The sequence below is a fragment of the Amphibalanus amphitrite genome, unplaced genomic scaffold (genome assembly GCF_019059575.1).
Source record: "Amphibalanus amphitrite isolate SeventyFive unplaced genomic scaffold, NRLGWU_Aamphi_draft 000016F_arrow, whole genome shotgun sequence".
Classification (NCBI taxonomy): Eukaryota; Metazoa; Arthropoda; class Thecostraca; order Balanomorpha; family Balanidae; genus Amphibalanus; species Amphibalanus amphitrite.
In genome coordinates, this window is record NW_024881512.1 from 873,571 (window position 1) to 889,341 (window position 15,771).

The 15,771-nt window shown below is 49.9% G+C and overlaps 2 protein-coding genes across 3 annotated transcripts in view; one reads left to right on the forward strand and one right to left on the reverse strand.

Annotated features, from left to right (window-relative positions):
* Positions 1–392: 392 nt before the first annotated feature.
* LOC122387285 (peptide-N(4)-(N-acetyl-beta-glucosaminyl)asparagine amidase-like) lies at positions 393–10,262 on the forward strand. The gene is made up of 2 exons (XM_043377367.1): positions 393–595; positions 7,936–10,262. Exons 1-2 carry the CDS (start codon positions 590–592, stop codon positions 9,406–9,408), a joined length of 1,479 nt encoding a protein of 492 aa, XP_043233302.1. The 5' UTR covers positions 393–589; the 3' UTR covers positions 9,409–10,262.
* Positions 10,263–10,503: 241 nt separating this feature from the next.
* Positions 10,504–15,771, reverse strand: part of LOC122387275 (paired box protein Pax-6-like) — a 33,083-nt gene continuing 27,815 nt past the window's right edge. For both annotated transcript variants that reach the window (XM_043377353.1, XM_043377344.1), the window contains exons 9-10: positions 12,173–12,462; positions 10,504–11,897 (exon numbers count right to left, since the gene is read on the reverse strand). In XM_043377353.1, coding sequence (XP_043233288.1) covers positions 11,809–11,897; positions 12,173–12,462 — 379 coding nt within the window. In that variant the 3' untranslated portion in view covers positions 10,504–11,808. The remainder of the gene's footprint in view (positions 11,898–12,172; positions 12,463–15,771) is intronic.

Here is a 15,771-nt window from a genome sequence, read left to right on the forward strand (position 1 = left end):
ACGGTTCCTGGCCTCATGAAAAGTTGTGGGGCACCGCCCTCACGGCCCCAGAGTTGTGGGGGCAAGCTTCCCCCACTGCCAGTGCCCCCTCCCCCGGTTCCCGCGCCTATGTATGAATCTATGAAATTATGTTGGTAGATTTCCGATTTCGATTCCTCCAGCTGGGGGGGGGGCTCAAATACATTACGAGCCCCCCAGCCGAAAAGTTGGAGGGGCTCAGCCCCCCCTAGCCCCCCCGGTTCCCGCGCCACTGTAGGTATGTTCGTTTACAAAACGACGTGCATTTCTGTCGAGTGAACACGGATATTTGTAATTAGTGTCGCTGTCTCTCTATCGATTGTAACAGCCGCGTCACGTATGACTTCATGCAATGCCAGTTTGTTGTTGCATCGGTTGCATCTGATTCTGATTGCATCAATAGTTGCAAAATTGTTGCTTCATTGCAGTTGTATTGAGAACCGATTGATCATTTATTCTTTGATCATTCTCAACCCTTGATTCAACCTCAACCTATGGTTGAGTTAACAATTCTTTGATAACCCTAGTGCCAGTACATTGCTGGATTTTCTGATCTTGTGACACAGACACGATGGAGGTAAGCTGATGCGTACATAAAGTGTGATTGTTACGATTCCATGACGGTTTTTCGTCCAGCAGATTTTCGTCGGACAATTTTTCGTCCGCAGATTTTCGTCCGACTTTTTTTCGTCTCGCATTTTTCCGTCTGTACATTTTTTCGTCTGTGCATTTTTTCGTCTGTTCATTTTTTCGTCTGTACATGTTTTCGTCCGGACATTTTTTCGTTCGTATATTTTTTCGTCCGTGCGTTTTTTCGTCCGGACATTTTTTCGTCTACAATTTTAACGTAACCTAACGTAACCTAACGTAACCTAACCTAACCTAACCTAACCTAACCTAACCTAACCTAACCTAACCTAACCTAACCTAACCTAACCTAACCTAACCTAACCTTACCTAACCTTACCTACTGATGTTTGCCTACCGGGGGATAAGGAAAAAGTTACTTGCATGAATAGATTGCAAGCAATGGTAAGTCAAATATTTTTAGGTTAAGTGGTTATGCATCAGGCTTCAGGCCTTCGGCCTGAAGCCAGATACACAACCACTTAGCCTAAAAATATTTGACTTACCATTGCCTGTAATCTCTCCTAAGGCATTGCCTTCGGCACTGCACTGCTTCGCCCCGAGTATTATTATGACGTCATTTGCCTCACAGTTGAATAGCATTGTATTATGTTTTCACTCAACCTTGGGTGCACAGACGTAAAATTTATTGAACGAAAAAATGTCCGGACGAAAATATGTACAGACGAAAAAATATACGAACGAAAAAATGTCCGGACGAAAAAATGTACAGACGAAAAAATGTACAGACGAAAAAATGCACAGACGAAAAAATGTACAGACGAAAAAATGCGAGACGAAAAAAAGTCGGACGAATATCTGCGGACGAAAAACTGTCCGACGAAAAAATGTCAGACGAAATTTTGTCCGGACACGGATTGTTACACTTGTTGCATTCTGATTCACTGCCATTTGCACCTATAAAGTTAGTTATTCACTGACCCTGACCCCGAGTTTTATAAACAATACAATCACGATGCAATAATGATAAATGCATAGATTGATAGGAAGCTTTAGATGCCGATTTTACCGCCGATTTTTGCCAAAAGTGTACCCAAATGAATAAAAAAAAATTATTCCATGCCCATATTTGGTCATGGCTCCTCCGACCAGAATCAAATTATTGATGCCTCCATATTTTGATTCCTCAACTGATTTGCTGGTGAACTAAGTCAAAGTTTTTTTTCTGAAAGGTGCTGTTTAATTTAAGAATTGCTTATCAATAACCCTACACTGACACTTACTGGTGGAGTATAAGCCAGGGTTGGCAGGGGGTGGCAAAAACTGGTTTTTGCCAGTGGTTTTAACCGGTTTAAACCGGCTGGCAGAAACCCCGGTGGCAAAAACTGGCAAAAACTGGATAAAACTCAGGTGGCCCAAACCACAACTTTTCTAGTTAGGAATGGATCTGAAATGTACAGATGCATTTCTGGATGCCATAAAGATGCACCAAACGTTCTGAACTTTGCCTCATTACTTATCCCTGCTTAAAATGTCTGCATGTCTGTAGACATCCACCACAGAATGTATTTACGTGTAGGGGAGAGTGGGACAAGGCGGCCACGGTAAGTAGGGTGCCATGCGGCGCCGTGCGCATATCAGTGGCAGATACCCCTTCGCACTTCTGATTGTACAGGACTCACTCTTGCACTGGCTCATTTGTCAACCCCAAAAGGCGTCTTACTGATTCCAGGGCACTAAAGACTGGTTCCTTATGGAAAGCCCAATCCCATGAATTTTTTTTGAGTTATAGAACACTTGAATGGTCAATGTCACTTCTGTTTGAAAGCATAAAGCTTTCACCGAATTCTCCTTAAAATGTTTTATGTTCAAATCCATGTCTCGGCATATCATCGTGATGGTTTTTAGTTTTTGCCAGTTTTTGCTACTTTTTGCCGGTTAAAACCGGTTTAAACCGGCAAATGGCATAAACTAGTTTTTGCCGGCAAAAATGCCAACCCTGGTATAAGCAGCTGATGGTAATGGCAAATGCCTGAGGCAAGAGGGGGCTGACATAGACCTAAATAATGCAGGCATTCCACCAGGCACACTGCAGAGTGCAAGGGTGGTATTTCAATGGCACACTGCCAGCCGCTGCCAGCTCACATTACTTACCTGGTTTACTTACCTGGTTGGGTTCCCTTCGCTTGGTAGTCTTAGGAAAAAGGGCTGGTAAGGAAGGATAGGAACCCTGTCTCACAAGACACGCCAGTTCAAAACATGCTATACAGTTGTTCCAGTTTGGCAACGTAGGTCACAAGAATGAGAACTGGAAATGTGTGTCTGCAGTATGACAGGCAATAGATACATTTCATGTTAGCGATAATACATACAGAGAATACCAATATAACGAGCGATTTTACAAATATTCTACGAGTTTGTCTGGGATATGCTGCTCTAGACCCCTCTTGAAGGACTGGATGTCCGGAGCAGTAACAACAGATTCAGGGAGGCTGTTCCAGAGGTTAACACATCGTTTGGAGAAAAAGCGCTTACGTACATCAGTGCACGAACGGGTCACATAAATCTTACGACTGTGACCTCTGGTGACGCTGCAGTCGGTTAGAGTGAACATGGAGTCTGGACTTATACAGCTGTGACCATTCACAATCTTCCAGTACTGGATGAGGTCAGCCCTAGTCAGCCTTCCCTGTACAGAGTAGAGCCCTAGCCTGTTCAGTCTCTCTGCATAAGTTAAGTCTGATAGTGACTCCACGCGCTTAGTCCATTGCCTCTGGACACGTTCGAGTTTCCGAGCATCCTCCACGTAGCCTGTGTTCCAAAGACACGAACCATATTCAATAACTGGTCTGACGTGGGTCTTAAAAAGGAATGTCATAAAATCAGGATTGCGACGCACTGTGGATTTGAGGAAGCTGTGGCAGAGTCCTGAGGCTTTATGAGCGACGGATTCAATGTGTAGGTGGAACTTCAAGGATGTGTCCACTGTAACTCCTAAGTCAGGATGTGAGCTGACAAAGGGTAGCGGGTTCCCATTAAGGACATAGGGGGTGGGGGGCACCCGTTCTAGGTTCCGGGAGGATCTGGAGAATCTTAGCACGGCGCATTTACTGGCGTTTAGATGCAGTCCCCAGGATTCAGAGGTGCGCACTAGAACGTCCACATCAGATTGCAATGACTGCACAGGGTTGGTATCGTCTGCGTCAGTCAACCTGCTAGTACATGCATAAATTTTTAAGTCATCAGCGAACACCTTATGCTTACAAGACAGTTGGGAGGCTATGTGGTTGATATACACAAGAAAAAGGAGAGGGCCGAGGACCGATCCCTGAGGGACACCACTTAATACAGCCTTAGAGCTACTCAGTATGTCCATCACGCCGACCTGTAACGTTCTGTGAGAGAGAAACGATGAGATCCAGTCAAGCAGCAAGCCATCAATCCCGATGAGGCGAAGTTTGGTCAATAGTATGCTGTGGTTCACAACATCAAAGGCCTTGCTGTAGTCAAACAGGATTACATCAACTGTGCTACCATCATCCAGTGCCTGTGAAACATCATTGTACACCAGTAGCAACTGGTCAACGGTGGAGCGCCCCGGGCGGAATCCAAACTGGTGATCAGACAAGACAGAGTGTTCCTCCAGGTAGCTGTGGACATGGGCACATATTAGTCTTTCCATGGCCTTGCAAGACACTGAGGTTAGGCTGATGGGCCTGTAATTCAGTGGATCATATCTGCTGCCTTTTTTAAAAATAGGTACAACCAGTGACTTTTTCCACATCATGGGAACACAACCTTCAGACAGCGAACGTGAGAATATGACGTACAAGGGGTAAGCCAATGCGTTGGCACACTTATTCAGAAGAAGGGGATGTATTAGGTCCGGGCCCATAGCTGAGTTCCCGTCCAAGCCACGGAGCAGTGCATGCACGTCGCCAATGGAGAACTCCAGCCTGTCAATGTGTGCGTCAGACAACTGGTGGGGCTCCTGGTGAGTCGGGGTAGACTGGCAGAACACCGATGAAAAGGAGGAGGCCAGACACTCACTCATTATCTTGGGATCACCACTCACCTGGCCACCTGGGAGCCTAAGCGGGCCCACAGTGGCAGGGGCAGTCTTCTTGGATCTGACATAGGCATGAAAAAGTTTAGGGTTGTCTCTCCACGCATCAATCAGCCCTGCTTCATACCTGGCCTGGGAAGACACGGCAAACGATCTGCATTGGCGGTTCAGGCTGCAAAACTTTGAATACGCTTCAAGAGCATCGTTAGAGCGCCTACCACTCTGTCTGCGGATATTCTTGTAGGCCTGCCAAGCGCGCTGCCGGTCCCGTGTCAGACTCCCTGGGGGCGTTACCTTCCATGGCACTGCACTCCTGGGCCGGAGGGTCTTGACAGGTACATGTTCCTTAACTACATCACTGACAATCTCAACAAATTTATCATATGAGGAAGTTAGGTTAAGGTAGGCAAACTCAAAATCCCAGTCAACAAGCGATAGTACCTCCGATATCGCCGTGTAGTTACCCTTGTGCCATGCTAGACGGTTGTTGGGGACGGTTTCTTCCAGCTCACCACCTGTTTCAAATACATAGTCAAACAGGACTGGACAGTGGTCACAGGCTGGCAGCGGAGCTTCAGTGCACACGTCGCCGATACGATCATGGTCAGTGGTGAGAAGAAGATCCAGCGTGTTCCCTGATCTAGGGTACGTAGGTTGCGTGACCCACTGTATCAGGCCACAACTCCTGAAAAGCTCTAAGAAAGACCCAGATAAGGAAGATTCCCTGTGGAGAGAGATGGATGTCGCATTATTCCAGTTGATATCTGGGAGGTTGAAGTCTCCCACGATAATAACCTCTCTGTCACAGACCAACAATTTGAGGACATCGATCAGGGCAGCATTTTGCGCGTCATTGTACGATGGAGGTCTGTACACGATCACTATGTAGACATTAAAATCTGAAAGACGGAAGCTTAAGACATTATCATAGGGGGTAACCACCTGGTCCACCATTAAGTTCCTGCGAACAAAAGCACACACACCATGTTTGGACACTGTACCCTTGGTGTCGTGCCTGATGATTTCATAGCCAGGTATGGAGACAAAGGAGCTTTGGGACAGGGAAGTGAGATGGGATTCAGTGATAGCAATAATACTAAGTTGATGCTTGGAAATGAATTGGGAAAGGATGCCAAGTTTGCTAGACAGACCATTCAAGTTCACCTGGCAACATCTGACAACAGAAAACACAGTCTTAGGAGACATAACATTTAGTTTTGCGTCTCATCCCTGTCGGAGTGAGGTGGGTCTGAAGATGGTGCGGGGCCCTGAGGGTTGCCTCCGTTGGGTGGCGTCGCGGTACCTCCGTCAGCAGCCTGTGGGAGTTGGTCAGGTGACCAGACCGTCTTGGGAACGGTCTCACTGTTTGGGGGAAGTTCCGCAGCAGCAGCACTCCCAGGTTGTTTGCTGGCAGCATCCGCCTCCCGCCTCAGCCTGAGTTCACCTCTCTGCGCAAAGGTGAGATCTCTCCTAATGTAAACATGTTTGTACTCGGTATGTCTGAGTTCCTTAGCCTGATCTAGAACTAGTTTCCTCTCTGCTGGGTTAGGGATCTTTGCACGACAGATGCCGGAGTGACCTGGGATGATCACAACATCAGATAACACCACTCTGGCCCCCATCTTCCTTTGAGAGATTTCGCAGAACTCATCCACAATCCCGCCAGGAGTAGTAGCTTTCAAACCACGAACAATGATAGAGTCTCGACGCTTGTCCCTCTCATGCATCTCTCTCAGCTCCTTACGAACAATGAGTCTGTACTGGTCAAGTGAAGAAGATGATGGTCCATCAAGATTGGAGTCTCGTCCAGGGGGCGGGATGTTATGGTTCAGTCGGGCCTGAGGTGGGAATGATCCCAGGTTCAGTGAAGGAGCTGGGGGGCCACAGCTTGGGTTGGGTTGGGTTGGGTTGTTGCGAGACTCTCAGTGGAGAGGGTGCGGACCTCCGCAGAGAGGGATGAGAGGACAGACGTCATTCCACGCAGCTGTTGGAATAGCTGCTGAAGTGTATCAGCCATAAATTTGTCAGCTCGGGCAGAGGGGGAACCACCCGAGCCCTGGCCTGCGGTGGATGCTCGGGTGACTCTACACTTCATGCACATGTACTTAATACCTTCACCACTGTACTCAAGTATAACATCGATTACCTTCTGGGGCAGGCCCGAGCACATCTCTGTAGCATGTAGCCACACCTCACATTTGTCACAGCCAATGCTGTTGTCTCCAACCAGCAGATTACAAGTACCACAGAGATCAGGTGCGGCAGTAACACCACCAGGTGCACTCGGGGTGCAGAGATCAGGAGAGGGGGCAGCGCCAGTAACACCACCACCAGAGGTGTTGGCCACGGCAGCCACGCTGTTCTTTTTAGCATTTTTAAGTTGGTTTCGGGTTGGCATGGCTATTGTTATGACTCAACACTTTCATGCAGGGCAGCCGTCACACAACATGCAGAGCAGACATCACACAACGGAAAGCAATCAAGTCAGTGCAACAGATATGCAAGAATCGATGAAATGAAATAAATAAATACTAGCAGCACTTAATAGGAATTTAACAAAGATAGGTGCAAATAGATGCCTAATCAAACACTATCACAGTAGTGGGTACCTAATTAATCCGAATTAGAATAAGAGAAATGAGCACACAAAGGCAAGGACCAGGAACATAGAGTGATGCAGCATGCAAGCGTGCAAGCTGGGCCTGGGCAAGCGGTTTGTGGCAGGACTGACAGACCATGCAGTGGTACTTCCAAACCAGGTTTAGTGTGCAGAGTTGGTCCGCAGCGGTCCGCAGCTCCCAGGCTCCAGCTCATGCAGGTGTAGGCTTCCCAGATGCAGGCAGAAGCTCTTGATGTCGCTCAACCGTGCCCATGTAAACAATTATTCCGCTATGAGCAGACTTGAGCGAAAACAGTCATTCAGCTTCAAATACAATCAAAATATTCCTTCCGATTCCGGCGCGCGGCCTTGGGCGCGCTCCTTCAACTTCAATTTGTGTTTCCATGGAGTCATCAACAAGTCCATTGCTCCAACACTACCACAAGTCTGACATCAGCTTGCAAATTGTGCTGGCAGTGGCTGGCAGCATGCCTTGAAACAGGGCCCTGGCCGAATCCAGCGCTGCACTGCTTCAGGAAGGTATTTTGGTCAACTGGAAGATAAACCTTTTTTCCTTTAGAACCAACTTTGCTCAAAACTAGTGAATAGATGCAATCCCTCCAATTGTTTTTCACTACCTGACCAATGCTTTGTCTGTTTGCAGTATGCAGCTCCAGCCCTGGCCAGCCAGCTGCTGGCCGCCCATGAGCGGACCCTGTTCTACGAGGACCCAGAGACCCAGAAGGCGGCTCTGAATGCCATTCCTGTACAGCGCCTGCGGGAGGAGGCAGGGATGTCTGCCGGGCCCTCGGAGGCGCCAACTGGGGCGATCGAGAAGCGCCCGGCGCCGGCCGATCGCCTGCTGTACGCGCTGCTCTGCTGGTTCAAGGACGAGTTCTTCAGCTGGTTCGACGCGCCGACGTGTGCGCGCTGTTCGGCGCAGATGGCGCTGGTGGGCCGCCGTCAGGTGTCGCCCGTGCAGTCGCTGGAGCTGGCCCAGCACGCTGAGCGGTTCAGCTGCCCGCGCTGCGGCACCGCCGAGGAGTTCCCGCGCTATAATCACCCGCGCAAACTGCTGGAGACCCGGCGCGGCCGCTGCGGCGAGTGGGCCAACTGTTTCGCGCTCTGCTGTCGCGCGCTCGGCTTTGAGACGCGCTTCGTGGAGGACCAGCAGGACCACGTGTGGACGGAGGTATACAGCGACGCCGAGCGGCGCTGGCTGCACTGCGACCCCTGCGAGCGCGCGCTCGACCAGCCCCACATCTACGAGGCCGGCTGGGGCAAGAAGCACCAGTACGTGCTGGCGGCGGCGTGTGACGAGGTGGCCGACGTTACGTTCCGCTACTCGGTGGATTTCGCTGCCACGGCGGCGCGCCGGCGGTCGTACTGCGAGGCGGCCGTGGCTGAGACGCTGGGGGCGGTGAACAAGCGCCTGCAGCGCGGCCTGGCCGAGCGCCGGCGGCAGCAGCTGGCCGAGCGCCGCGTCCGGGAGCTGGTGCTGCTGCTGCGGCCGCCGCCCACCGTCTGCGAGGCGCCGGGCCGCCAGTCGGGCTCGCTGGTCTGGCGGCTGGCGCGCGGCGAGACGCGCCCCATCTCCAGAGGGTTCGTGTTCCGTCCGACCGAGGAGGAGCGCTCCGAGCGCCGCCTGCAGTGGAGCTACAGCGCCGTGGAGGACCGCTACCGGCGGGGCGCCCAGTGGGCCGCCGGCTGGGCCAGCTGCGTCTACTCGGCCGAGGCCGTGCAGCGCAAGGTGGAGCGCGACTGGCACCAGGCGTACCTGTGCCGCACGGAGGGCGCCGCCGCCGGCTCCGTCTCCTGGCGGGTGGATCTGAACGGCACCGGCCTGACGACAGAGAAGGTGCGGGTCCGCCACCCGGCCGCCGAGTTCGGCTCGGGCCGCGCGCGCTGGTCGCTGAACGGAGACGGTCTCACCGTCCCGCTGACCGGTGACGGGTCGGTGGAGGGCAGCTCAGTGACTGACACCGTCACCCTGGAGGCCGAGACCGTCACCCTGACGGCGTGTCTGGACGGCGGCGACGGCGCCAACGCGTTCCAGCAGTCGCAGCTGTGCCGCGCGCCGCTGGACGGTCCCGACTCGCCGCTGGAGGTCACTGTGTGGCTGAAGGAGGAGGTGTAACGCCGCTCATCGTACTGCTGGACACCTCTCTGCAGGTAGGGGGGGGGGGGTATGAGGGAACTGCAGACAGGAGCTCAAGAGATTAGTGTTACTTCATGGAGTGGGTGAAACTACGTTGATGGCCGAATATGTTTCACATTTCATGACGAAATGTGTTAGGTAATCCATGGTGATAGTCCAGCTGGATGGTAACGGGTGGACAATGGATACGGTCGTTCAAAAGAAAGATGATTACTGCTGGACTGGACGGTCCGTGCTAGTCTCTAAGAAAATGATAAATACAGTCAGTTGTTGATCAGCACTGTCAACAAAGATGACGCGTGTTATTGATGACACAATATCATTCATTTATCGTTGATTGATGTAGGTATTGCTTACCGGCTTTTTACTTATTAACAGTTTTTTTTTTGCCCGTTTGTGTTGCTTTTCTGCCTTGGTTTAATTATAATTTATTATCTATGCAATGAGGAGTGAGGACCTCCCCTTTGCCTAATTCTTCCGTAACGCCGGCCATACACACGGCCAGTGTTTGCTTTACATATTGGCATTTTGTTAATTGCCTAGAACTGCCATTATATATCAGTATCACCGTGTGAAGTGGCCACAGTGGCAATGTTTTAATGCAGTCCGTGTGGTGTATCGCACCTTATTCAGGTGTGTGATTTATCTGGTCATTTTTAGCGTAGACTGTTATTGTGTTTGTTGTGTGGGGACGTGGGGCCGTTGAATCAGTTACCTGTCTTGCTGAATGCTTCACACGCTTTTAAGTATACCTTCAGCTACACCGCTGCTAGGTATATGTTGTGTCTAATTTTGCCTCTTTCCGTGATACAATATACGAAGCGTTGATAAAATATGCATGTTTCGCCGATACAGGCATAAATACCAATCAATTGTCAGTGGTTATTGTTATTCCATTTTTGATTGAAAATCACATTACATTTTCTTATCATAACATCTTTTCAGCTGGTTGAGCTCTGGTTTATTATGTACCTAATTTGTTACGTCCATGCTATAGCTTGTTCATTGTAAGGGTAGCGGCCCTAAATTATATGCACTTTGACCAGTGGACCACTGACCAGTAAGTACGCGTTGTATTCTTCACATATGTGTATTAACTGACCGGTACGTGCAGTGGACTCATCAGTGCAGCTTCCTCGATATCCACAGCGTCCATAGAACCTCCACCGACGGACGTGCTACACTTTGGACGATACACTCGCGCCTATACAGTATACACCTATTTACAGCAGATACTCCACACTGATGTGCACGCCAAATGGAACTAAAACGACCACCAAGGGTATGGGAATGTCTGATTATGCACGCATGTTAACTGCTCATAATTTTTAGACGTTGATATAAGTTCAAAGTGTAACACAAATGTAGGTCAGGAAAAGAACCAGCTAGGTGTTACCGGAACAAAAGTGTGCAAGACAACAGCAACACAACAAAAGCATAATTGTGAAGGTAACATTACATCATCTCACACTAGACGCATCACATTACACAGGTTATACAGTGATCTGCAGTTTTGACCAACACTCGCGCCGATATTTTTATGCTCGCTGAGTGTTATGCTCGTTATCTTACTAGCGCAGCAGTCACGACTTGTTCAACTACATGTTGCAGTGTACCGAAGCCCGCTCACCACTCGAAAGTTTGACGGGCGGGCGGCATCGTGACTTCGACTCTCGCGCTCACATATTGCTATCACCTTCATAGCACACGCGTAGAACACAGATAACACACCACTCATACATACGGGACTCACAGACACTCTCAAACTCGCACCCTCTCACACTGTCATTCGGTCTTATCGAGTATTTGTTGTCTTCACTAGTCGTTCGTAGATCAGCGATGTAGATTTGACTTCTGCACCAATGCAGAAGTTATTTCGCTATATCTGCTCGGATAGATCTTAGGCAGACCTGGGCTATCGACGTGGAGCCCTGAAGTCGAGCTGCTGATCGGCGGGACCTCTGTTTCAGTCGGTAGTGGTGCCGAACTACAGCCGGCCCCGCTCGCCGCCAGAGGTCACTGCTGTACTTAGCGCTCCCGTCGCTTGCCATCCGATGTTGCAGCCGAGATCGGTCGAAGTCACGGTGAGGTCAGCTGAGGTCACCTTGGTGTCAGCCGAGGTCACCTTGAGGTTAGCCTAGGTCACCGTGAGGTTAGCCGAGGTCACCGTGAGGTTAGCCGAGGTCACCGTGAGGTTAGCCTAGGTCACAGTGAGGCCATCCGATGTTGCAGCCGAGATCGGTCGAAGTCACGATGAGGTCAGCTGAGGTCCCCACGGCCAAGGTCGCGGTGAGGTCGGCCGAGGTCACTGTGAGGTCAGCCAAGGTCACGGTGAGGTCGGCTGAGGTCACGGTGAGGTCACCCGAGGTCACGGCGAGGTCACTGCAGCCGGGTCCAGTAGGGGGAGCTGACGTCGGGCATCTGACCGGGCACCGCCAGAGGAACGGACACACCCGGCGAGAACAGACCTAGAACAGCGGGTCAGAAGTCAGAGGTCAGAGACCGGCGGGACACGGTCAGTGAGAGGCGTCTCTCAAGCACAGAGGTGCCAGCGCCAACGGAACTTCTCACTGAATAGTCGTGAAACGCTATTGTCGCAAGAGATGCTCATTCAAATTCAAGGAACTTTGATGCAACTGAGACTAAATAAAATGCAGGCAATGAGCTGATGGAAAATGTCTAAGTTCTGTGTAAGCGCATGGAATGTTATCAACAGATCACTGAAATCCATCGGTTGACTTACCACTTCCTCCGTGCGAGCTGACGGCTGGTGTGGTGGTGGGCACCCCGGGCACTCCTGTGACGCCGGGCACTCCCGGCACTCCGGGCACCCCGGGCACTCCGTACTGTCCGTTCAGCTGGTACTGTCCCCCGGCGCCCTGACACGGGCTGGAGCGGCCGTAGGAGAAGGCCAGCGGGTCGTAGGCCGAGCGGGCCATGTATCCGCCGTAGTCCCGCTGGCTCTGCAGACAGGTGCTGCCGCCTACCGGCCGCTGCTGGGACACGTAACTCATCGGGTTCACGGTAGATGGGCTGCGAAGGAGAAAGGGACTTAGTCAGCGGGTTGGAGGGGCCTGTCGACAGGGCAGTGGGTGCTGTTTGCAGGGGTACAGTAGAGAGGGACGCTGATAGCAGAGTTAGAGCCAGAGGGGCGCTGTTAGCAGAGCGATATTGCTGTATCAATCAGTGGTATAGGGTAGGGGGAGTGTGCAGGAAGAGCCAGTCTTTTTTAACCCTATTCCTGGCGGGCTCCGCCGGGACAAGAAACTGGCGGGGGGGGGGGGGCGATTCGGCCCCCCCCCTTCAGATCTCAAAAACTACACATCGCAGCGACAAACGGCGAACGGCCTTTGATAGGTCGTTTAAAGATCTACAACTTTAACATAAAACATTTTCAGGTCAGGTCAATATTGAGGTCACCAGAGGTCATCAACGATAAAATGTTTTGGAATTAGTTACCTATATAACTTTTAAACTAAGAAACATAGAGACATAAAACCAATACATTTTTTGTTGCTCTCGCCGAGGCGATGCGAAATAAGTATGTGATGACCTTCACAGGTCAATTTGAAATTTGACCTGAGGTCAAGGTCAGGTCATTCATCAATGAGGTTGTGGGGTATGGTCATGTTGCATACCAAACGACGCGCCTTGACCAGGCGAGCAGTTTGGTACCACTTACAAGTCTTTAGCACCATCATGTCGTGATTTATTTACAGAAAAACGATTTATGACGTCACATGACCTCAGATGACCTTTGCCGGTGCCCCTGTCAATTAGCGGCAGCAGGATCATCACCGATGAGATAATCTTCCATAATACTGAAAGAATTGGGTGGTTTTGACTCGTTTACACGAAGCAGGAGGCGTTTCAATATTTTCCCATAGGCTTGCAATGTAAAGGTCACGAGTCTGGCCTGACCTCAGGTCACAGATATGAAAATTCTGAGATATACAAATTGCACATACTGGTACCCTAACTAAAGCCTGAAGAGAAGAAATTGATCGGTCAAAAACTCTAGCTCTGGCGTGATTGCAAACTTTTCTGAGGTAGGGTCACCAAACCGCCTCTGGTGACCTGACCTGAGGTCAGATCAACTCAAAATTTTCAGAAATGTTGCGTAAAAGCCTTTTAGTAAAAGTCAGAAAATTTGAGCTTCCTAGCTCAAAGCGTTTGGGAGAAATAACCAAAAAACCTCAGGGGGGGGCTCCTGAGGCCCCCCCCCCCCGCCAGGAATAGGGTTAAGGGGGGGGGCAGATGATCGCATACATGTGTTCATATGGGGAGCATTCATTCTGGCCAGGGTTCATAATGTCCAGGGTACGTTATGCCCAGTGTCGAAATGGCCAGTGCCTTAAATGGGCCAGAGTTCATAATGTCCAGGGATTGCATGGTCCAAATGCGGCCAACTGGCTGCAGATAGGGTATACTAGGGTGACCCGCGTGCTCCGCAACGCGAAAAGGGGTATTTACCGTATTTACGATCGGCGGGTGTTTGATTGTTCTTGTGTCGGTTGGGTTATCAATCCATTTCGGTCGATTGCTTTTTGACGGCTAAACGTTTTGGTTTGGAAAAAAATATCCACCGCATCGAGGTGCCCGTGTCTGATAAGCATGCTTTCTATACTTCAGAATCTGTTAAATGTGTTGGTGCGTAGTTTTATGACAAATGAAAGGCGTAGATAATTTTCGCTGAAAATGGTTCTGCGGAGGTTTGAAACATTTACATTTTTAAGAATATTGTTGCTTGTCATGCAAACGTGATGATTGGATCTTGGAGAGAATTGAATGCTCTTTCCAATGATAGTATATTTTCAATTATCAAACGTATTAGGTTAAGCAGCAAACCCCGTGTAATTATTTAGTGGCACATTATGGACAAATACCATTTTCTTCAGCGATTTTTTCCACCTTGTTTTTGATCAATTAGCTTTTCACAATTTTATTATGGGAGGCGGTACATTTCTCCTGCGAATAGGCGTTGTTTTGACTCACTCATTCTGACGGTCACGTGAAAATAAAATAAAATCCAAAATCCATTTAAAACGGCACTTTCTGAAATAAAATTGCCCTCACGTGTGCACGTGGCGCGTGCCAACTCCTGCACCGCACACCATTCGATAGCCCGTTCGATTCTCTACACGATGCTGTTTTCCCCGTACCGGTCGGGCCCACGGTTACCGAGATATTGCACCGGGACCGGACCCGTGTCGGGCAAATTTGGCTGTTTTCGCCCGTTTTTGCCAGCCGATTAATACATGTAAAGTCTATGACGCGAATTTGCACTTTTCGGGCACGCGCCACGCGCTCGCTATCGACCCGATCGAGAAGAGACCCCTCAAAGGCACGTTGTCCGTCCTTGTTCTATGAGTTGCGCAAACTTCAGCGCGGTAGGTGCAACGGTGTGACCTGTAACCCGCGCTACGTAGCACCATGTCGCGACCTCGGTTACAGACAGAAACTACGTCACCTCAAATAGTAATATAGATTCAAAGAGGCCAGGGTTCATAATGTCCAGGGCACGATGTGTCCAGTGTTCGAAATGGCCAGGGTTCATAATGTCCAGGGCACGATGTGTCCAGTGTTCAAAATGGCCAGAGTTCATAATGTCCAGGGCACGATGTGTCCAGTGTTCAAAATGGCCAGTGCCTTGAATAGGCCAGAGTTCATAGTGTCCAGGGATTACATAGTCACTGAAAGTGACGTCATTATGTAAAAAACACGGAACCAGCTCAATGCGAAGCAGTGCAGTGCCGAAGGTAATGCCTTAGGAGAGATTACAGGCAATAGTAAATCAAATATTTTTAGGTTAAGTGGTTATGTATCTGGCTTCAGGCCGAAGGCCTGAAGCCTGATGCATAACCACTTAACCTAAAATATTTGATTTACTATTGCTTGCAATCTATTCATGCGAGAAACTATTTCCTTATCCCCGGTAGGCAAACATCATTACCTTAGGTTAGGTTAGGTTAGGTTAGGTTAGGTTAGGATAGGTTAGGTTTGGTTGGGTTGGGTGGACTATGTAATCCCTGGACACTATGAACTCTGGCCCATTCAAGGCACTGGCCATTTTGAACACTGGACATATCGTGCCCTGGACATTATGAACCCTGGCCATTTCGAACACTGGACACATCGTGCCCTGGACATTATGAACCCTGGCCATTTCGAGCACTGGACACATCGTGCCTTGGACATTATGAACCCTGGTCTCTTTGAATTTACCCTATCTGCAGCCAGTTGGCCACATTTGGACCATGTAATCCCTGGACAATATGAACACTGGCCAATTCAAGGCACTGGCCATTTCGAGCACTGGACACATCATGCCCTGGACATTAT